General features: G+C 43.3%; 1 protein-coding gene across 5 annotated transcripts in view; it reads left to right on the top strand.

The window, feature by feature from the left end:
- PIEZO2 (piezo type mechanosensitive ion channel component 2) overlaps positions 1–23926 on the top strand; it is a 343647-nt gene that overhangs the window by 169707 nt on the left and 150014 nt on the right. For all 5 annotated transcript variants that reach the window (XM_082416414.1, XM_082416413.1, XM_082416415.1 and 2 more), the window contains exon 5: positions 22765–22927. In XM_082416414.1, coding sequence (XP_082272540.1) covers positions 22765–22927 — 163 coding nt within the window. The remainder of the gene's footprint in view (positions 1–22764; positions 22928–23926) is intronic.

Here is a 23926-nt window from a genome sequence, read left to right as displayed (position 1 = left end):
GAAAATGTAGATTAAATGGAGCAATTTATGTGAAAATGCTTCTTCAACTGTGAAATAGTGTGAAAGGTAAATTGTAGAATTAGAGCATCGCAGAAAAGAGAGTAAACTCTTTCTGATGTCATGTGTTATATTTAGTTCTACAGGTTTAGTACATAGAAATTTATACTTATATTGATATCTTTGCAATAATTAAAATTGTCCAATCTTATTAGCTCAAAGTGGAAGGCTGAGATCGTGTCACTCTTCGCTAAAAGCATTTCTACACCAGAAGAGAAAAAGCATACTCATTATAACATCAGAAAATGTGGAGGTAGGGTCAATATAGGCCTAATGGCAGCATAAAGGGCATTTAGCATCTCATACTGAACTTGCAATGTCGATACGGCTATTGAAAGAGAGAAAAGTGATTTTTTTTTTTTTTTTTTTTTACTCTAAAGGTAGCTTTTGACTAGTTCTTTTCATCATATTGAAAATGTGTTTTTATGTGTATTGATCAAGCTGACAGAGTGCTTAGAGCATATAAAAGGGATAATAAAATACCTTAAAGTGCATTATTTCTCCACTAGCGAGTGAGTACAGCTAGCTCATCACCAGGCTGACTGTGATAGCATTTCTGGTACCATTTTTAATTGACTCAAAGGTTTATTTATTTCTCTCTGTACCCTTACATCCTGTCAACACTGTCACTGTTGATCTCCCAGTGAGTTACCACAGGTAGTCCTTGAGGTTATCGGAGGAGGTTGGCTTGGGATGGGCAGATCTCATGGATCAACTTAAACGCTGGAATATCATGTGCAGCTTCACCTTGTGTGAAACCTTTCCCCAAAGCATCTTTCTCTTGATTCTTCTTTTGTGTTCCGAAAAATGTCAATGATAACCAAAGAGGAGAGAATAGCAAATTGAACATCAGTTTTCTGTTGCCCAGCTTCAAGGACACTTTGCCATACTTGCTTTGCCCATTTTTAGGGGGCAGGGGGCTAAAATATTGTAAAGAAAATCTCAGATATCATGTCAGTTCATCCCTACTTAAGTCAGTATACATCTCTGAAAAAATGGATGTTTTCTTTCAGAATCATGATGCCGCAGTGGTACCAAATACAAATACCAGTAAGTCCTTAGCACCATTTAATACCCAGTCAATGTTTACATTTCCTGATCATCTCAAAAATGTCACCTTACAGATACTGGTTTGAATCAGCATGCTCCTAAAGCCCACACATTCCATTTAAATTTTTTCAGTTTTAAAAAGTTAAAAAAATATTTTTGACTGAGTTATAATTAACATACAATATATTAGTTTCAGGTGTACAACATAATGATTCGATATTTTTATACATCATGAAGTGGTCACCACCATAAGGCCAGTTACTGCGGTCACCACACATTCTGTTCTGTTGTCACATCTCAAGCCTCTGTGTTGGGATCGTGTCCCCTGATTCCCTCCTATCTTCGTTGGGTTTCTCTTCACTTTCCTGGCTTCCGAGGAAACCAGCTCAGCTGTCTTGTAGAACCGCTGTCTTGTCTGGATGTGTCTGTTTGTGGCATTGTTTACCTTGTCATTCTACCCTCTGTTTCATGTAAACTCAAATCGCTCCCTTTCTGCCATTGGGGGCAACTTCATGTTGACTTCTTGTCCTTTGACGCAGGCCACCTGGTCCCTTATCGTTTCTGTCCTTCTAGCATAGCTGGAGTTATCAAGCCCACCCAGTATTCTGGACCTGGAGTCAGCCATTTATCCCAAGGGTGCACACTGAGGCAGTTCCCAGCCTTTGGCTCTTAGCAAAACACCTTGAAATGAATAACCTTGTGCACACTTGTATTTTTGCCAGATATCCGAGGGATAGGTTCCCAAGTACAATCAAAGAATAAGTTTTTATGGAATTTTGCTAAACATTGCCAAGTTTCTCTCCTTAAAATTTCCACAGTTTGCACCCCCCGCCAGCAATGGATGAGAGCAGTTGTTTCCCCAGAGCCTTGCCAACAGAACACGCTGTCGAACTTGAGATTTTTTTGCCGATCTGTTAGGTGAGAAATGGTATCTCAGTGTCCTTTTAATCTGCACTTATCCTGAGTCATTTTTCTGTAGAGCGAAGTGCAGGCTGAGATTCTTTGCTGTCTCCTGAATGAAGCACTCAAGGCACGAGCTTCTTCCAAGATGGTTAAGGATTCATCGATCTGCAGGATTTGACAATTGAAACATATTCTTCCTAGTTTGCATGATCTTAACCTTTTGCTTACTTGAATAACGATTTAATGAAAACAACTGCCGTGTGCCAATCATTTCCAGTCCATACAACAGCCTCACAGACTAGGGACTGGCAAACTTTTACTCTACTGGGTGGATAGGCCACATTTCAGGTTCTTCTGTTGTAGCAGAAGGCAGCCACAGACAATAAGCATGTCTGTGTTCCGAAAAAACTTTATTTACAAAAACAGGAAGCTGGCAGGATTGGCTACTGACCATCCTTTGTGACCCACACTGTAGACTGTGGGCCCCATCTCACAGGGAAAGAAACCGGAAGAAAATCAAGTAGCTACCCAGAGAGTCATAGCCACGCATATTGACCTGCATTCAAGTGAAGGTCTGCCTGGATTTCTACACCCAACCACACTGAATGCTTGAATTATAGCCTTCTTTGGTTTTGTGTTGTTTTATTTTTCTTATCCCTGTAGCTCTGGGGACATAATCTTTAGTCTCAAGTCTTTCCAGCTGTTCTCATTTTATGAACATTTTGAAGAAAGCCAGACAGTAAAATTTCCATATTATAATGCCTCTCTAAAATGGGTATGCTTCCAAATAGATGTACAAATAAAAATATTTTTAAGGATACGCTGTAGTTTTGAACTGTAGTCTTAGTTTAGAGATCATCCCTGTTTTTAGATGTTATCTTAAAATGTCATCCTGTGTTTTCCCATGTTGTCCAGTGTTACCTCATTTAAGGGCAGGGGAACCATCTCTGCACTGCATCAAGTGTCTTAAAATACAGAGCAGATATTGATCTATGGGGTTGTTGTGCATTTACAGTTGCAAAGACCATGTCAAGCAGTGCTGTTAAATATGGCCCTGCTTGATTTCTTCTCAAATTTAACCTTGTCTTTCTCTTAAAGGGAATTCCAATTATATCCTAAATGAAGCTATCTGCTTCTTTAGAGCCATTGTAAGAGATATTGATCCTTTCAGCACTATGTCCTTTGAAGCTTGCCCATCAGTCTGTTGGCTAGCTGAGTATTTTAAAGTGGTCACATCTAAAAAAAAAAGTGACTGAGTCAGCTAAACCTCAAAGCTTTCTCCAAGAAAAAGAAAGCAAAGATGTCCTCTGCTGTACATTTTGTAATCCAAGGGAAGATCTAGGGATTGAGCCTGCCTGTAACACTTACGATGAGACAGTGTGCAGCCCTTTCCTTCCCAGAAACCGTGCCATTATATACACCGTCTCAGAATAAATACACATTGTCACAGTTTATATGGCTGCATTCATGATAATGTGTTATGTTCACCTTGCAAACAATTGCTCTCTGTGGGCGATATCAGGAGTTTATTTTTCGATTTCATCAGAGGAGTGATTGTGACATAGGAAGGATATAGGTTCCTGTAACTTGGGTTAGGGTTAGGGCTAGGGCTAGGGCTAGGGTTAGGGTATAGGATACAGGTCCCTATAACTTTGATTAAGGTTAGGGTTAAGGCTCGGGTTAGGATATAGGATATAGGTTCCTATAACTTTGGTGCCACTCCCAAAACCCCCTTCCACTCCCAAGACCCCCTTCCACACCTGGTCCTAGATATTGCTATCTGCATAACAAAAGAAGACTCAGTTGTTTTGTTTTTGTTCTCATTATGGAGAAAAATATCTGTGCCTAACATTTTTTATTTCATTCAGAAAGCTCACGTTTCCCTGCAGATTTTCTAAACTTTTGATTATAAATATTTCCAAAGCGTAAGTCACTCACTCATTGAGGTAATGGTGATGCAGGTGGGCCTGGCCCTGGCCCTGCACTGATACTCTGCAAGTTCTAAGCAAGTGTATCAGCCAGGGAATGTCCCAGATTCCCCGTGGCTTCTTACAACAAATGCTTCTTTCTCGTTTGTGCAAAATCTGAGGAGGAGGCAGACAACTTCGTGGGGAGGTTGCCTGTGCAAGGTGTGTCACTGTTTGGCTTCAGTCTGTGACACTTCTGTCTTGACATGATGTTTCTGAGTTTGCTTAAGCATGGAAGCAGAACTTGGGGAATTGCGCACTGGATTTTAAGTGTTTCCGCCTGGAAGTTGGATCTGTCACCACAAGTCACAGTTTATGGCCCAAAGCAAGTCACTGTGCTGACTTAGGGGCCAGGAGCATGTCCCTCTGCTGTGTGTGCAGGACGGGACAGGAAGTGGAGCCACCAGAAAGTGCTAGTGTCCTCACAGGAAGCTGTGAGCGAGGTCTGCACGGGGTCTTCTCTTTCTTAAGCTACACTTTTCACTGGAGAGAAAATATTTCAGCGAGTCAGTGGGCTTGTGCACAGTAACCTGCCAACAGAAATAAGGTTCCTGCTCTCGGGGAAATCTTATCGATGCCTCTTTCAAAGTAACCATCTTCTACTGCTTTCTCACCCCTATTTACTTAAAAAGCAAGGTAGTTATTCTTCATAAATCTCTATAATCAGCACAGCACCTCAGATTACATTAGTATTCACCCTATTGTACATGATTTTATTTGATGCTCTGCTTGGATTGTGGAATGAAATATCTTGCCCCTTCAAAGACTATGTTAAAATATAGATCTCAAAAATAAATAAATAAAATAAAATAAAATAAAATAAAATAAAATAAATAAAATAAAATAAAATAAAATAAAATAAAATAAAATAAAATAAAATATAGGTCTCCCTGAAGGCAGCCTGCTCTGATGAAACACAGTTATCCCTAGGATTTTTTCCCTGGTGTAGAGATGATTCTAGAAGCATGGCTGTGTCTTGGTGGTGCTCGGAGGGCAGCCTCCCACTGCCTGTCTGTTGTTGGCTCCCCTACCCCACTGTCTGTTCCATGGGGAGCTCCCCGCCTCCATCAAGTTTTAGACATCATTGCTTTTGTGAAACCTTGCCTGACGGCTTGCTCTCACCTCTTCTTGTAACACTTTGCACGTGCCTCCTTGCTGGTACTGGGTAAGTATTACTGCAGCTGTTCTCCTGTGTTTCTCCCGCTCTGGGGCATGAAGGATGGGTCTGTCTTGATATGCCTGACACATACTTACTGATCAGACGTTTGGTGAAGAGTTGACAGAGCCCTTGGTGGGGAAGCACGTGGGCAGAAGGCAGGAAACCAGGGCCCCAGCATCTTCTTATCAGTACATCGCAGCTTGTAGGAGAACGGGGCAGCCTGCAGGTCGAGCTGGCTCAGGCCTCAGAGCAGAGGGGCTTTGAGTGTGTGTGTCCCTGTGAACAGTTACTTAATTCCCTGACCTTCCCGAGTCTCTCTCCTCTAACTGCTGAGTCTCCTGCCCTGAGTTTGACACCATGATGGGATCCCGGTACCAGGGTCGAGAGCTCCGTGCAGTCAGGGCCGTATCCGTCTTGTTCACTGAGGCATCTTGCACCTGACCCACCCAGGTGAGCAAAGTGAAAGATCGGATAAAGGGAGACACACCTGAGGACCCGATTCTGTGGCAGCAGAAGCAGGGAGGCTTAGCAGGTGTCTCTGCACCTGTTTCGTTGGTTTTCCCCCTTTTGTGTCTGTGGTCCCTTCAGGACACAGCAGCTACCGGTACCCAACCTCCACCTCCTCCCGGACCTTCCCCACCCGCTCAGCCACAACCCTCAGGCTCCCTCCCTGTCTCCCGTCACCTCCTGTCACGAAGCCACCAGGTGTGTTCATGATCTTATGTGTACTAATATGTCTTATTCTAGACCCTTGCTTCTGAGGGCAGGATGTGTGTCTTACTATTTTATAACCTCTAGTGCCAGCCCAGGGATCATCAAATAGGCATTTAATAAATGTTTGATAAACAAATGGCCTTTTAAATAAATATTAGTGTGTCATTTCTCTGTTGGCCTCGCCCCTACTTACAGGGATTCTGCCCTTCTTGATGCATTTTAATTTCTATTGGCCTTTTCTTTTGGAGCATGAATTAATTACTTGGGAAATTTAAGGCCAATTTTTAAATTTGTTTTTATCCTCCAGCTTTATGTATAATTCATTCCCTGTGTAATTGAAATTAATGCTGTTTCTTTAGGTAATATTATGTGAAATATTGAGAAATAATGGAAAGGTAGACTCCAAGGATGGCTTTATGATATGCTTTTCTATTTGAAAACTCACATCCATGAAATGAGATGGTTAAGTGAAATCAGTTGTGATAGAAACAAAGATATTAATTTCTATAGTTTCTGCTATATTTTTCTGAAATTTTTAAGTTCCTAAGTCTGTATGATAAAGTGGATAATATGAATACCTATTAATTTAAAGCAAGACAAGCATTTCTATATACTACTTCTCTGAGAAGCACATAGAAAGGAAAAAACATTAAATTCAAATCATACCATTACTATAATCTTGTGGTCTACCGAGTTAAACCAGGGAGGTCCTAGTTGGGTTGTAGTTGTGTGTTGTCATACTTGTAGCTTTTAAAATAGCAGTACTTTTGCATATAAATGCACGCAGTGCATGTCTTGTGATTAAAAGATTTACCCTGTTGTTGTGCTAGCTTCCCACAAGATGAACTTCTAAATTATTTAATTTTTTCAGACTGTATATAAATATTTCTGGAAACTTTAGCAAGCTATTTGGAAATTATGATACAAAATTTTTGTCAAAATAATCTATATTCAAAAATGACTGGAAGTAAAGGATATTTCTGTGCTTTGGTGTTTAAAATTAAGCCCAATTTATTTATTTATTCATTTACTTGAACATTTTCAAACCTCTGCTTTGTGCCCGCGCCTGGGCTAGATGCAAACGTGATGGGAAGGCACTTAGATTTGTTCAAATCTCTCATACGCTGGCCTCGCTCTCTGTTAAGTGCTCATCTCGTTTATGGAATTCTCACAACATTTCTAGAGTTGGATTCTGCTAGCTTATTCTGGCTAACAACCTTGTATCTCAGTGACTTAGAGACCAGAGGTTTATTTCTTGCTCATATTAAACATCAGCTGCAAAAGCTGGATCGACTGTGGATCTTCTCCAAGCACCTTCTTCTTTTTGGGATCCAGGCTGAACCAGGGCCTTCATTTGGTGGATGCCTTGCTTGCATCTGGGGAGAAACTGCTACAGCCACCATGGCTTTTAGAGCCTGTGCCCAGGTGGGACACAGGCCACTTCTGCTACTTTCAGGTGCCTGAGCAGGTCACGTGGCCAACTCCAAGGTCATGATCAGAGAAGCAGGCTCTTCCTACAGGGGTGCCCTGCAGTCACACGGGAATGGCCAGGATATACAGTCTTGTTACAGGAAAGGAGAGGGTCTAGTTGGAAGAAGTCATATAATCTATGTGTGTACCATCCCCATTTTACAAATGAGCGAAGTAAAACCAGAGTGGTTAAGTATTTTATTCAAGATCACACAGCTAGTGAGTGTCAGAGGTCTGATGAGAACTTAGGTTTATGTGATTCTGCTTCCCATTCATCTACAGCCCGCCATGCCAGCACTAATGATGCTTTGGGTCCACACGTGTTTGCTGCGCCTGCATTATTATAACTATGCTGGGGGCTGGGGGCGTGGGGATGGGGAGACATGGTCTTGGTCTGATAGAAAATACCAACATGTAAACGTTAAAGGTGATAGGGTGAGTTCATGCTTGCTTTTAGTGCAATCATTTGAGGGTGTTTTTTGAGCACCTACTATGTACCAGATACCATATAATGATAGATGCACAGAAGTGGAGGAGAGCAAGGTTGGGTCAGTGTGTATGGGGGGGTGGGATTGAGATGAAGCCTGGCTACCTAGTCGGGGTAGGGGGGAGTTGTTTGTGAAAGCTTGACTTCAGGGGCTGCCAGGCAGGGTTTTGGAGGATGGCTTCGTTGGAGTACGCCTGTCAGAGGTGGAGCGTGAGGTGCAAATGAGCGTGGAAATTAAACTGAAGACAGTGAAAACGCATCGGGAAGCACTTTGCGGACAAGACCAGAAGTGTGGCTCTTACCTGGTAGTGCCGGGGAGCCTTTGAAGGATGTAACGCCTGGGGAAGATGTTGGATGTGCTTCTGGAAACATCCTGTGGGCAGCGACACAGACCAGAGGATGAGCCAGAAGATCCTCTGGAAAGCAATGGCAAGAGTTCAGAGGGCGATTACGAGTGTCTGAATTAGACAGTGACATTGAACATGAGAGAGAGGATGTGAACCAAGTGTGTTTCACGAAATACAGTTTGAAATCACAGCTTGGTGAATACTTGGACATGGTGCGTGGGAGAAGATGGATTATGAAACGGGTCTCGTCCAGGTGGCTGAGCCCACCCCACAGCTGCTGTCTCTCCAGCTAGTGCCTGCAGCTCTCTGCTTGTCACCCCGCGGCTTCCTCCTGCCCCTTGGAAATTCGCTCCAGCACAGGCAGTGCTGGAGGGGCCTGAGGTGAAAGGCCCAGAAGCATCAGTGAGCAGCAGAAGTCATGGGCAAGGGCTGCCGCCTCCCTGCTCAGTCCTGGGGACAACCCAAGGGCATTGCATAGGCTTCTGCAAAAGCTTCCAGGAACCCCTTATGGCAGCGACCTGTAGACAGGACACCTGTCTGGGTGTCTCTCTTCTCCATCCCTCACTGGTCATAACCTCTTGTACTTACCAGAAGGGCTTCCCAAATAAACCTCCACCCCAGGTTTGCCTTCTGAACTAAGAAACCAGTACTAAACCATCTTAACTGATACTAAACTAAAAAGCTTGGATTCCAATTTTCTCTTTGGCATTGATTTATTCTATGAAAGCCCAAAATAGCACTATTATTATTCATAATATTATTACTTTAATCAACAATTATGATTCTTTAGAAATCCTTGGCTGACAATTTTTTTGGGGGGAGAAGGGTTAGTGTCATGTCACAGATCCTTAGAGAATCTGATGAAAGTAATAGACTCGCTTTCCAGAAAAATGCACATACGCACATAAAGAAAAAAAACTTTACATGCAGGTTCAGGGGATTCAAAAGTACAACACAGTCCCTGAACCCCACTTTAAAAGCTTTGTTTAGATGAAGACATCGTTGTGTTTCTTTCTCAAATTGTAAAATCGGCAAATGTTCATTCCCATCCCTCAATTTCCCAGAAGCAGGGGGGCAGCAAGAGTTAAACTTAGGTCCCAGAATCACACATTCGTGTCTGGGTCTCGGAGCTTCCGAGACCCAGAGAGACCCTCTCCCTCCTTTTGCACATGGTTATGCGAGACACAGAGAAGTTAAGCAGAAGAACTGGAAATGGGAATTTTAAACTGGAATTTGTCAACATCCAGGTCTGAATGTACACCTAATAAGTTCAGTGAGATGGGAATTTATTACTACTGAATTTGTTTTGCCACCATTTGGTGAGAATTATTATATCAATAATGACAGGAAGAATATTCAAAAAAGCTCTGTAGACAGTGTTGTGTAGGCATCATCTCTGTTAAACTTTCCACGCTCTGAAGTGGTTATCAGCTCCGTACCAGCGAGTGCAACTGGAAACCAAGGCTTGGTGCCCTACCACCCAGGGATCATCTTCACATCCGCAGCCTAGCCTAGTGGGATGTGACTATTCGGGATCAAAATTTGCAAGGACGTGGTGACTAGGTGTCCCCTTAGGCACCAGTAGAGAAAGCTGCTGTGTTATGAGTAAGACCAACTGCATGGTTTTATCTTTAGTCCAAATAAAGTCCTGGCTGCCAGCACACACCTGTAGGATGACCAGGATTCTGACTTAGATTCTATTTAAACCCATTGTCAGGAGATGGCCATATCTCATTATAGGACAGTAGATGGAGGTCTCATTCATTCTTGCTAAAAATGTATTAAATACTGTCTTAGTCCTTTCAGGCTACAATAACAGCACACCACATACTGGGGGGCTAAACAACAAACGTTCCTCATAGTTCTGGAGACTGGGAGTCCAAGATCAAGGCTCTGGCAGACTCTGTCTGGTGAGGGATTGCTTCCTGGTTCATAGACACCATCTGGTCACTATGTTCTCATCTGGCAGAAAGAATGCAGGAGAGCTCTGTGGGGTCCCTTTTATAAGGGTACTAATCCCATTCATGGGGGCTCCACCCTCATGGCCTAATCACCTCCCAAAGGCCCTTATCTTTTAATACTGTCACATTGCGGGGTTAGGATTTCAGCAGCTGAATTTTGCGAGGACACAAACATTCAGTCCATAACAAGTGTCTATAACTCCCACACAATCGAAAGAAAAGTTAGATCTTACATCTGAGGTTTTTACATCCATGTGATATCATATAATCGGTTTCATTAAATTTTACTCATGCAATTGATCAAATTTGCTGTTTTCTTTGATCTGCCAAAATATCTTGGATATACTGGAAACTCAGAGTAAAAGCTATAGATTAATATGTGCATACATGTGTGTATGCGTCTATGTGTATGTGTGTGTATGAGAGTATATGTGTGTGTATTGTGTGTGTGTATAACAAAAGTAGGTGATTTCCATTTCTTAGTCTGTTGAGAGCTTTACCTAGGACTTAGACTTCCAATTTGGAAAGGAAACTTTTTTTATTCAAGCACAATGACATCATTTAATAAGTATTTGGTGAACAGATCTATTTTTCTTCTAGAAAAAAAGATGTAATCCTTCATCTTTTTTCCTTCAAAATATTTCTGGAAGAAAAGATTTTCTGACTTGTAATCTCCATCTTCACTAAGTCAGGTCCCTAGGACTTAATATAAACAGTCTTTGACTGAATGAGTGGTAAAGATCATGTCCTACAGAGAATTTATGAACTGAAACCCCGAATTCCCAGGTGGTAACCTTGGCACCTTGTTCTATACAAAATGCAAGGTACCGGCCGGAACATTTTAGATTTCATTAATGACATGAGCAAATGAACTGTGTAATAGATCACTGAAAGCTTTCAAGTCTTGGTGCAGACAGCACAATGAATAATAGGAAATTCATGCTGTTTGATAGGGAGATAAAATTTGGATGTTGAGTCTACAGAATGGAATGTTTTGGAGAATTGTGCTAACAGATACTCCCAAACCTGGGTTCAGATTTCTCATTTGGTCTGCATCGTGAGAGTCTGAAATTAGCTCTTATGTAGCTTTAGCTGCTATAAAATGTCTTTCCCGCAGCCCAGCCGGTCAAACACCTTAGCTAGGGACTGAGACATCCTTGCTTGGATAAAGCAACAGTTTGTATCAAGCATATTTCATAGGAACTGTTTGGGTTTCCCATCAGAATCCTTGGAAACCTGTCATCCACAATGAACAAAGTGGAAACAGTTCCTCCTGGCTTTTCTTATGCCCTGATCTATCTCTACAAGCTCACAGCCACACAGACCTCTCTAAACGTACAGAAAATACTGGAAGTAGCTAACAATGAACATTCAGAGGGTTAAGTGACTTCTTTACACAGGACTAAGTGACAGTTAAGTCTTCCTGATTGTAGAGCCGGTGCCTCTTCTTGTTGCTAACCTCTGCGGACGTTGTGAAGGTCTGATTACACACCAGGAGCAATCCTGTTGCCTCAGTTTATCCCATCCCTCGGTGCTGGGGGAGCTTGGGAAGCTGTGGTCAGGCAGGACACCCCCCGCACCAGACTCTCTCCTGTACCCGCTGACTTACCCAGACAGAGACTCCTTCTTACCTCTGAGAGGTTCTGATGTCTGCTCCCTCCTTCCACACCCTCCCTGTGGTCACTACTGAGGTTTAGGTCCACCTCACTCTTCCTGGGGATTGTGAGATGGCCTGGTGGCCTGTCGTCCACAGAGCAAATGGAAATGCTGGTCAATGAACAAGATAGCAGCCCGGGGACCATAAACACCAGATAAGAAAAGGTGGAGCAGCCTAGGGGACCCTCACGCGGCTGTCGCTGACCCACCTGCCGCAAAGAGAGGGAAGGTTGTTTCACTTGGTCCTCTCGGGAAATGGGTGGGTTTGAAATCTCTGCTCTCGGCTCTGACCGGCGAAATATATTGACTTAGGAATCCAGGCAGATCACTGGCTTCCATCCTGGAGTGAGTGTTGTTTCAGTGAATGTGCCGGTGTCTCATGTTGGGATGCTGATGGACGTACACTGTGTTCTGGGGGGTGCAGGACCCTGTCCTTAGAAATCTGAGCCGAGCGCTGGCTTTGCCCCTAGTGTGGGTGGACACCAGCACGTTCCAGAAGACAGGTGTGTAAGTTCTGAAGGAAAATGAGGCTGAGATAGGGATGCTGTTCCGTTTGACTCTTCTCTGTCTCTGGGATTCCTGGGCTGAGTGGCTCAGTGGTTAGCGTTTGTCCCCTCACTGCCCCCCGTACCCCAGGAAGGCTGAGTATCCTTATCCACACATTGCCTGAGTGACTTTTAGGGAAAAGAATAAAACCGAAACAAACAAAAGCAAAGCTTACTCCATTTTTTGCCGGGCACGGGCTCAGAGGGAGTGCCGTCCCTGCCGTGGGGACCTCCTAGGTCAGGCCCCACGGTCCCCAGTCCCACTCAGGCCTGGATGCTGCACATCGTTTGACCAACAGCACCACCCCGGCCTGATTCTGTGGCGGCTCCAGGAGGGATGGAGCCGCCTCTCAAGGTCATGGGCTCTCTCTGCCAGACAAGCTGGGGGAGCCCCAGGCTGCTGGACACATGTTCTCTCCGGACAAACAACAGTCGGCAGAACCCTGGGTTGGGGAGGAGGAACCAGGTAGAAGCTTGGGCCAGACTGCTTCCTCTTTTAGGGAATTTCCTGTCCATAAGGAGGGGCCGAGATTGTGGAATCCACAGACCCAGGACATTAAAACACCCGTGTACCAGGAGGAAGCTCCAGGGCCCGGCACGTAGTAGGCATTTCATTGAAAGGCTCGTTCCTTCAACTGCCTGGGAGGATGACAGCGTCATTCCAGCCTAAACATTAGCCCTTATGGAACATTCAGTCCCACCAAATTTATCCACTATAAAAAATGATGATTTCTTGTACAAGTCAATAAAGAGGTATTTATTACATGAAGACCTGGTACCTAGCATTGAGGGGGGCATGAAGAGGGTGGAAAGGAAGTGTAAGAAACGGCCCCATCCTGAATTGCTGACCCACTCTCAGTAGACAACCAAAAGCTCATGGTCAACAGGGACAGCCTTTGTGTCCATCATTATCAGGGAACCAGAGTGTAGGGACGCAGTGTGGGCGGTTGGCTTTGTGGTGGTGAATCAGAGGAGGTCAGTATTTGCACAGGGAGTGGGGAGAGTTTGTGAGGGGTCGTGACAGGGACACGGAAGATGGTGAGCACGAACTTCGTGAGCATCCTTGAGAAATCCAGCCTGTCCGGAGCAGGAGGCTCGCCTCCCGAGAACAGGGCAGAAACACGCACTGCTCAGATTTGCAGGCATACAAACCTCAGTGGCCACCGCTCACTCTAGGAGTGTTTATTTTGTTTGTTTATTTATAAAAATAACGAATCTATGTTTAGAGGAAAGTCTCCCAATAACCTAGCTCTAAACCCATAAATCAGTGATGTTGTAATAGGTCTTGAACTGTTAAAACGTAATTTCCTAAAATTTCAAGCAAAGGGATTTGCAAAAGAAACCGTTTCCTCTGCATCCCACATTGTTAATTTTATCCCTGCTGTAAATTTTTCTCCTAGGGAAATCCCCTGGGGGAGGCAGCTTCATGGAAATACTGTAGTGAGATGTTCAAGGACCTTTGGGACCACCTTCCTTTTCCGATGTTGATATGTCCCAGGACAATCTCTGCCATTCAGTACATTTTCAACAGTTACATATTTACAGATGCAGCTGGTTTAAAACATGACATTTGTATCAAGTGCTTGTTGCTCTTTCTCCGTTTACATTGTCTCAGATTTGGGGTTTCCCCTCTATTGCCCTTGACACTTCATACAGCTGTTACTCCAGTGCCTCCCCCATCGGATTTACTAAGGTGTAATTTACAGCCAGTGAAATTCTCCCCTTTTTAGGTGTGTCGTTCTTTGAGTTTGACACACATGTGCAGTCATGTGATCACCACCATTTCAAGATTTATAATATTTTCATCATCCTAGAAAGCCTCCTTCTGCCCCTTTGTCATCAATCCCCTACCTTTGGACTCATGGACTCACAGTCTGTGGACTTTTGTATCTGGCTTCTTTCACTTAACATAATGCTTTTTAGGTTCATCCATTGAGTTGAAAGTATCCTTACTTTCACTGTTAATCGTATTACATTGTATGGATCACCACAATTATCCAGGGACCAGTTGGTAGATATTTGGGTTGTTTTCAGCTATTGGTGATTATGAATAAAGCTGCTCTAAACCTTTGCCTACAGGTCTTTGTGTGGACATATATTTTGATATGTCTCTTGGTTATGTCCTCTGCTTTCAGTCTGCCTTCAGTCAGTGAATCCTAAATTACTTGAAATGCTTTCTGAAAAAACTTTGAAAACTAAATCACATTTTAACTGCACGGGAAACTATATTTAGAGAGATGCTTTGGCAATTCTATTTACAGTGTGGGCCAACACGCTATAATTCACGCCTTACAAATTTATATTTTCATTTCTTGGATTTACTGAACATAGGGTGCATCTTTTGACAGGTAAAAATTCAGAGATTTTTTTCACTCCTTTGATTAATATTTTATTCCTGGAACAGTTTTGATTTGTTTTACAGCTTAGTATTTCTAGTTTGTTATGAAGTGCTTGAGTAAAGAACCTTATCCCTCATCTGCAATCTCAAAATCGAAAATGCTCTGAAAACTTGATGTTTTAGCCTAATTTCTTTTTGGCAAAACATGACCTGAACTGACCTGGGAGCCAAGGTGAGACCATTGCATTGTGTGAAGGGTCACAGGTGTGTGTGTGCTTGGGGCGGGACGGGGCGGGAGGGGGAAACTGCCCTCGTGCCTGCTGCCACCATTACATCATCTTGTAAGAGCCGCCTTCCTGACATCTGGAAAAGTATGAATTTTGCAACACATTTGGCTCCGAGAGATTTGGAGAAAGGATTTATGTTATCTTCATCTGTCCTCAACACAACTGCCCTACCAGTTTGATAGAACAGAGCTGTGCTGGAGAGTGATTTTGAAGCTTTTTTTTTTTTTTTTTTTACTGTGACTACACCAGTACACTTTATGTCATGATCCAATACAACACAAATACATACAGTTTCAAAAAAACAATAGCTGCTCTTACTGCATGCAATGTACTCCTGTTTTATTCTACTGTGTTTCATGAAAAAGAAAATGCTGGTTGGTGCCACTGCCTTTATTTGATAATAAACTAGTTAGTCATGAACTGAAGCTGGGAGAACCCTGAGCTGCAGGGTGACGCTCAGCACGGTGGCAGCAAGCGGGGCTGCGGTGGGTGGGGGAGACTGGAAGTTGATTCCAGCCTCAGCGTGAGTGGATCCCGCAGTGATGGCAAATGCTTACATCGCATGGCCTTTGCAGACATCACGGTGACATGTGAGAGCTGCTTTGCAGCAGAAACGTGCGTGCAGATTAGATTCATAACCCTCACGCTTCAGATCCAGCAGAGGAGACCCCGAGACCGTGTGTCTTCCAATTCCCTGGAGTAAATCACCCAGCTCCGGAGTGAGGGCTGCAGTTTACACAGGTTACATTTTACTCACTTCCCATGTCGCTATCATCCGCAAGGTCTGTGCAAGCTAATTAGAGGATCACCATGGGGGTGGGTCAGTCAGGGTTTGTGGGGAGCGGGTGTGAGGCAAAGAATGTATTTCAGGAGCTAGACTGTGCACAGTTGTGGGCGCTACTGGGGAAATGAAGGTCCTGGAGGAAAGAAGAGCTGAACCAGTCCATCTAGGAGTTGAAGTGGGACCCTGATGGGAGCTCGGGGAGAGGCCCTGGGGCAGCCCTGGCCCTGTGCAGCTCCGCTTCTGTGGAGCCGCGGTCGAGCATCTGTGCCTGGGCTCCAGAGGCCACCAGAAAACCAGGTGTAACCATCTCAGTAGTTCATATTCATCTAAATAATGCTCATTTGACATTTTAATTATTTTATTGGAATTCAATTGACGTTGACCTTCCTACCAACTCTGAACCAAAGGACTTGCTCCCCAAAAGGAATGGCATAAATGAGGTGGTTCTTTTCTAGCTGCTGAAGGTGACGGCGGTTGTGTTTGTTCCTGAGTCTGCTTCTCGGCCATACCTGAAACTCCAATGCGCTCTTCTTTCTTTGCCCCATCTTCATTTCCCTGCCTCCTTATTTTGAATTTTCTGAGTCAAAATGAAACTTGACAGTTGGGATGACCCCAAGAAGTCATTTTGTTGGTGAGAAACTGAAACTTACAAAAGCAGAATGGTTTGCCCATGAATATCCACACCTGCCTCACTGCATCCCCGGACTTGGATAGGAGGATGGTAATTGAATTTGATTAATGAGTCAATCCGACCAAATATAATCATGGCCATGACTGCATCAGTTGGTCATTATCTTTCCCAGGCAGATAATTGACTTTGTGTTTTCAAGATGTGTTCTACACGAGGAATTCTGGGCAGTATGTCTCTTCTGACTTTTAAAAATAATATGAAATATTAAAGATATACTTTTGTATGTACCAACCAGCTTTCAAGGATCTTAAGAACCTGGGCACTACCAACACAGGTGATTGAGTCCCTGTGTCCTGACTTTCATGGAGCTCTTTGTGGGTGAATCTCTAACTGGTCTATATTCTGTACGTTTGCTAGTTTTTTTGTTTTTGTTTTTGTTTTTTTGCTTAATATTATGTTTGTGAGATGCATCCATATTTATAGATGTTGATGGTCACACGTACATTTGCACTGATTTACTGATTCATAGTATTTTATGGCTATATTCTTTCTCCTCTTGATGGATATGTAGGTTTTTCCCAATTTCCAGCTTCCTTGACCCCCTTTCAAGAGGGATAATCACTCTGAACAAATAGGATCAATGTGACTGTAACCAGATTGGAAAGGAAATGACTGCCTGTTGTAGAGAACATGATGTTTTAAGTAGTTTAGCATGTGCTTTTCTATATGGAAAATGTGATTGAGCTGAGCCTGGAAAGTCAAGCTATGTAGGGTAACATTTTATGGGGAAATGTATTCATTGATCTCGTTAATTTATTAGCATAGGGCTTCTCTCCATAACCTGGTCAGCCTGGTTTCAAATGCAGAATTTATTTGAAATAAAATTTAATTTGTTGTTAAATGCTCTGTAATGCACATCGACGATCTGTTTATGGAGGCTTCCACAAATATTTACTCTGTGCTGTGCGTGGTCCCTGGACCATCTAATTTACACTGTTGACTTTAGAACATACATGAGAAGAAAACTCTCACCTCCACCCTGTCAGTCAAGACTTCTCTCTCAGGCACAAACCCCGTGTGGCTTCCAGGGTGACCTGCCACCTCCACACCACACCTCACGCTCATGGAAACACCGCCTCTGGGCACCACTTCTCAAGACCATCTCACGATTTCCTCTGCAGTCTCAGTTCCGTGATGACGGTAGGGCCTCATTTGCTCTGAACAATTCAGCCGTTCTGGTTGTGTGGATGCTTTGCCAGAAATCCGAGTCCAGTAGGGAGGACCTGGCCATAACCCCTCTTCCTGATTTATCTCTGTGTTTAAGACACTTTCATAACCAACGCTCAGTGCCCAGGGACAGTGCCTGGCACGTGCTAGAGGCTCAATAAATATCTTTGGAATGAGTAAATAAAAAATCCCATCAAATCGAGCCACTTATTGTTCATTAGCTATAACACATATTTCTTTTTCTTGAAATGTTTTCTCCAATATATGCATTTAATAAAACTGCATATGTATTCTGAATGGCTTATAATTTCCAATTTTGAAAATTAAATTGTGTCCAAATAATTAAGATGTTACTCATCAACCCCTCGATCTTTAGCTGTTCCCCAGACCACAGTGACGTGCCCTGCCCTTTGTACTTTACCTTCCCCGAGCTAAAGTACGGGGCTCTTTGTGGCAGACAGCAGATCTAATTCTTCAACAGTACTTTGCACAAACTATTGTCATAGGAAGGAAAGAGTAAATATTTGGAGGTAACATTAATTCTGCCAGCCTGTACTCAGAGCACGCACTGTACCCCGCCACACACACACAAACGTAATATGTAAACATACACACACACACATATATATATAGTCCTCCTGGATACAGAGATTCACAAACAAGTTAGCGACATAAAGTATTAAGTGTACATAGGCATTTAGGCATCTAAAGGTGGCAGGTGGCGGACAGGCTTCGAGGTGGAGGTGTGGGAGGTGAACCTTGACTGATGAGGACACCCTGGAAGCGTGTGTGAGAAGGGCGTTGTGGTCCAAGGGAGAAGATCGCACACTGACTCAGAGGAACAAACACCTGCCTGTCCTGGTGTATGCAGTCAGCATGGGTGGAATTTGAGGTCCAAGGAAGTCATAGCAAGAGACAAGGCAGACGGGCCTGCAATACTGAGGGCCTCGCGGGTGTGCTTGGGACTATGGACCTTTCTCGTCAGCAGGGCGGTGGGCATGCCCAACGTGTGCTTCTAAAAGTTAAGCTCGGGTGCTAATGTGGAGGCCTGCTTAGCAGAGGGGACGCCCTGAGGCAAAGTGACAAGGGTGCTGTTCAATAATCCAGAAGCCAAAAAAGAGGAGGGCGGGGAAGAGAAACAAAGGCATGGAGACAGAATCTCCAGGTTTCCTGTGACAGATGGCAGGGCCCAGGTTCTGTCCTGGTTGCTACACTGGTGGCAGCACCATCTTTCAAGGTGAGGAATAAGGGAGGAAGAGCAGATTTTGGAATAAAGATAGCATTTAGTTGTAAAAGCTGTCGAATACTGAATGGAGATGTCTAGTAGGAAAATGGGTCTTGGGGACAGGCTTGGACTGGGTGTGCAGATTTGTAAGTCGTCGTGCAGATGCTGAGTGGAGGCTCGGCAGTGGGTGTGTCATTCAGGTCTGCCATGTGGAGTTAGAAAAAATAAGTGAGGACCAGACCTTGCCAACTCATCAACATTTAAGCGGGAGGCAGAGAAGAGGAGCCTGGTGGGCACAGCCCAGCCCTGCACTCCCGAGGGGGATCTCCCAGCAAGGTGAGCCTTCGGGGGTGTCCAGAGGGAGGTGGAGAAGTAGACAGGAGAGGGAAGGAAAGCAGGGAGAGTGGATCTGGGAGCAGATTTGTCCAGCGCAGCACAGGGGTGGCATGGGATGGGGTTGGAATGGGCCATCGGGCCTTGCAGTGGGAGCGGTGAGTGGGGGGAAGCTGTGGCAGCAGGTAGAAGGGGGGGCAAGTGCAGTGAGTGGCAGCTCCCAACAAGGGCTCTGCCGCCAGCTGTGCATTTGGCCCAGGCTTCAACCTTCCCTGGGTTGGTTTCTTCTTTGCAAGATGAGGAAATGGACTAGATCGTTTCTGGTTTCTTCCAGCTCCATGGCTGCAGTGACTTCCTGAGTGAGTGGGTGGATAGATGGGGGGAGGGCTGAGGGAGAGGAATGAGGTGTCACTGACTGCAATTATTAGGGGCTTATTCAAAACCAAATGTATAAAGATTAGCTACACGTTAGTATAATTTCCAAACTGTCCATTCATGTGATCAAAACTATAGACCAGTGAGGAGACACTGAGTCAGCATTTTCTAAAGCTTGTGCCGTGAGCACTAGCTCGGCAGAATGTAATAGGTGTTAGATAAAACTAAGAAATGGTTTGTGGTCAAATAAATTTGGGAAACGGAGGCTTAAGTAAACTCAAAGTTATTGTTTACTACAGAACTTCTCAAGTTCTTTACTATAATAATATTCGTTGTGATTTTCTAACACTTATTTGACCAGCAACTGTTTTTTTTCTCCTTTCGTTTTGTCTTGTTTTGCTTTAATTTGCAGCATTTCTGAGGACTAGCGTTCTGATTAATGTAACTCAGTAGACACTGGTCTAGACAGTGAAGAAGGAGACTTCAGTGATAAGATGGTCCCCACAGGACATATCGGTTGGACTTTGACCTGGGCATTGTCCACGGCCCGCGTTACCGTCTTCTGAAGGCTCATTGTGTCCGCTAGGCAGTGCCATGAATGTGCTGCTTTGTTAGCTCGGGACCCGAGAGCCGCAGTTAATAGGTTGGCACCTCTGTGGCTGAATGATTCCATTCTGAGTCGGATTGTAGCCCAGTCCTGCATCCAGGAGCTGAATTCTATTATAGCAGTTGGAGGATTGCTTTTGCAAGCTGCGTTCATTTACTCCCTTAGTGTATGTGGGCTATCGAGTGTCTCTTTGGGGACCAAGAAGCACAAAGCTGGGGCTGTAGCCTCAAAGCCACTGTTTGCAAATTGGTAGGCGCCTGCAGAGCACAGATGGAAGGAGCCCGGCGCTGCTGGCTTTCTGTAGGAGCTCTTTCCCCTCCAGTCTGCTTGGTTGGTGCTTTTCATAAAATGCCATGGTCAATTCATTTTCCACAAAAGAGCTACAATAATTTATCCCCCCAAATCCACCCGGGAAGGACCCACCAGCTCCCCTGACAGCCCCTCACAGGAAACACCCCTACCCCGCCCCAGCCTGGCCTTTGTTTTCTGGCCTCTCTCCGAGTTCTCATTCTGACGATATTAATTCTCCTTTGCTCTGTCTGATCACGTTAGACGTACTTTAACAGTAGACAGCAAATCTCTACATTTTTTATTATGATGAAATCAATCATCAGATTTCATTATTACGATTCTGGATTATAAGTTTCATAAGTAATTATAAAGTTTGGATGAAGTTTTCATAATTGACTTACTCTTAACCCATATGAAAGGAATTTGCCATTTTTAGAAACCTTTCACACAACCACGTGTGTTTTATTTATGGAAGTAAAGGGATGTCTCATCACTTTCATATTTCTCTGTTCAGAAGAGTTTAGAGTCGTGTGGAAAATCAAAGCTTCTACAGGGGATGCCCTCTTCCAGACCACTTTTATAAAAAGCCAGTTAGACTGGTCTAAGGAATTCTTCCTAAAAGATCTTGGATAAGAAGACTCTTTACTTAATGAAGATTTGACTTTTATTTATATTATAGTAACAAATAGATGGAAATATTCTAAATGTACAACAGTAGTGGACTAGTTAAGTAAATCCTGTCTGACTGTGAGTGTGGTGAGGCTTAAAAATCTTCAGTGAGTTGTGAAAATGTGAGTGATGTATTAAATGAACAGATCATTGTCAAAAACCATAGGTAAAGTATGAGCCGAGTTTTGTTAACTCTAAGAACGCATGTCCATGCACAGAAGGAAGACTGGAAGAGAAGGCTGTGGGGATACGTACAGGAGGATGCAGTGGTTGACAGCATAAACTTTGCACTTACAGGGAGCTTGAGGATAATTCTGTTCTCTCTCTGATTATCCGTGTGACTTTAGGGAAGTAAGTTTACTTTTTGGAGCCTTAGTTTTTTCATATGTAAAAGGAAGATAAGTAATAATGCCTAACTCTTTATGGTGATTGGTTGGACTAAATAATATGTACGAAGCTCTTAGTACAAAGCAATTGCTCAGTAAGTGGTAGATATTATTACTAATTTTTAAAAATGTTATTGAAATATAGTCGACTTACAATGTTGTGTTAGTTTCAGGTATACAGCAAAGTGATTCAGTTATATATACATATATATATGTATACATATATATTCTTTTTTAGATTCTTTTCCATTATAGTTTATTACAAAATATTGAGTACAGTTCCCTGTGCTATACAATAGGTCCTTGTTGCTTATCTATTTTATGTACAGTAGTGTGTGTATGTTAATCCCAAATTCCTAATCTATCCCTTCCCCGCCTTTCCCCTTTGGTAACCACAAGTTTGTTTTCAATGTCTGTGAGTCTATTTCTGTTTTGTAAATAAATTTATTTGTATCATGTTTTCAGAGTCCACACGTAAGCGATATCATATGATTTTTTAGTTTACTAGAATGTTAACACGGTTATTTCTAGGTGATGGGGTCTTGCTATTTATTATGTTTTTACCAATATATCACATATCCAATGTAAATGACTACAGTATGTATTTCATCACAAGAAGTGTATATGGAAAACTATGTATCTTTACAAGCATAATTTCCTATCTGAGTCCAGTGAGATAAAGAAGACAAACAGTGTTATCTCTTTGGGGCAGAGGAAGGACACAGGACGTGGGAAAGGCCTCCAGTGAAAGGCAGCTGTCAGGTCCTACTGACACTGGAACCGAATCTTCTGAGTTCTCTGTTAACGATCTTTCTTGGAACAGGATGGAAAACAAAATCAACTCAGTGTTCAAAATCATGAAGAGCTCCTGTTCAAGGATTGCTTTAACATCTTCTCTGTTTTTCCTTCTAACTTTGATTTACTTCTAAGGCCCAATATCTCATAGCTGCTTGTGTACATCTAGTATTTAACTGCTCCAGCTGGATTGCAAACACCTGTCTCTGTACTGGACATGTGGTTTATTTAATAACAAGTTAGTTCATTAGCACGTTTTAGGAGTGAGAATTGGTTTAGGGTTCTTTATACTATTTCTAAAACTCCCTGGAAGCTTCCTGAATCTTAGTAGATTACATAAGACTGGGGTTGTTGAAAAGCTTTCTGGTACCTTCTGGGCAGAAACTGAGCATTCTTTATTTTAAATCATTAAGAAGATTCAAACATACTTTAAGATGGTTTAACCATAGCAACATAAAAACAACTAAATTTCCTCCCCCCGCCTTTTTTCCCCTCCATAGCTTAAAGGGAGCTGATGCTGGCAACGGGATCCGAGTGTTTGTGCCTGACGTCGGCATGTTCATAGCCAGTCTGACCATCTGGCTGGTCTGTAGGAACATCGTTCAGAAACCAGTGACTGAAGAAGCAGCGCAGTATAATCTGGAGTTTGAGAATGAAGAATCGGTAAATCTGACTTTGTGCTTCTTCCTTCTTTGATTTCTGGGACCTTGACCTTGGTAGGTTGTGACAGTGTAACAGTGAGATATGCACTGTGCTTCATGCCCTCCCGTGCTGGGCGGTTACTTGGCACACCCTCGTGTGGTACTCACGTGTGGGCATTCTCACCCATGCCTGGGCCACGAGGAGACAAGTTCGGGGACCATGAGGGCTGCCCTGCGAGAGGCGTCATCCCCTAAGGGCCTGGGCTTGACCCTGTGTCTCTTCACTGTCATCTGCCGTTAACTCAGATGGGGAACCTTTCAAATTTGTATCATAGCCTATGGTCTAGATACCTTCGTTACTACAATGCTCTTAGAGAAGTAACACCTGGTAGTTGTAGGAGAAAAAAATTAATTCCACCTTGAAGGAAGCTTCCAGTCTGTGCACCTTGCTGTCCTGACTCAGTGTGTTAACTCCACATGCTTTCATCGAGGTATTTTTAAAGCCCTCCAGAGAAAAAATACATGCATTTGGAAAAGTGTAAGAATGAGTAAAATGTATGTGAATTTTTAGCTATGTTTTTAGCTGGACCAGGGGACACATCAGATTTCACTCCGTGGTGAATGGGAGCACGTGAGACAGCTGTCATTCTGTCCCTGACCTGTTTGTTCTAATAACTGCACTTTGTTATGTGAGTCTAGGTGACATTGACTTAAAAAGTAATTGATCTGGTAATTGAAAGATGAAATTTACAGTGAAAAAAGTTCCTTAAAAGAGTACATTTGGACGTTTGACACAAGACACAAGTACCAAATATTTCATTCATAAGCTTTGGCAAGAAATTAAATCTATAAAACTGAAGTTACTTGAAATTACTTATATTGCGAATGATAACCACGAAGCCATCAAAGGAAGAAAATTCTCAGTTACAGCAGATGATGTACATGCTTCACAAATAAGCAGCACTTTACCTTGTATACTTATCAGAAATACAACAATGAAGAAAGAGTGAATATGATTCAA

Source organism: Balaenoptera physalus (assembly GCF_965194825.1).
Source record: "Balaenoptera physalus genome assembly, chromosome: 12".
Lineage (NCBI taxonomy): Eukaryota > Metazoa > Chordata > Mammalia > Artiodactyla > Balaenopteridae > Balaenoptera > Balaenoptera physalus.
Note: the sequence above shows the minus strand (reverse complement) of the source record. Positions and strands in the feature narration are given on the sequence as shown.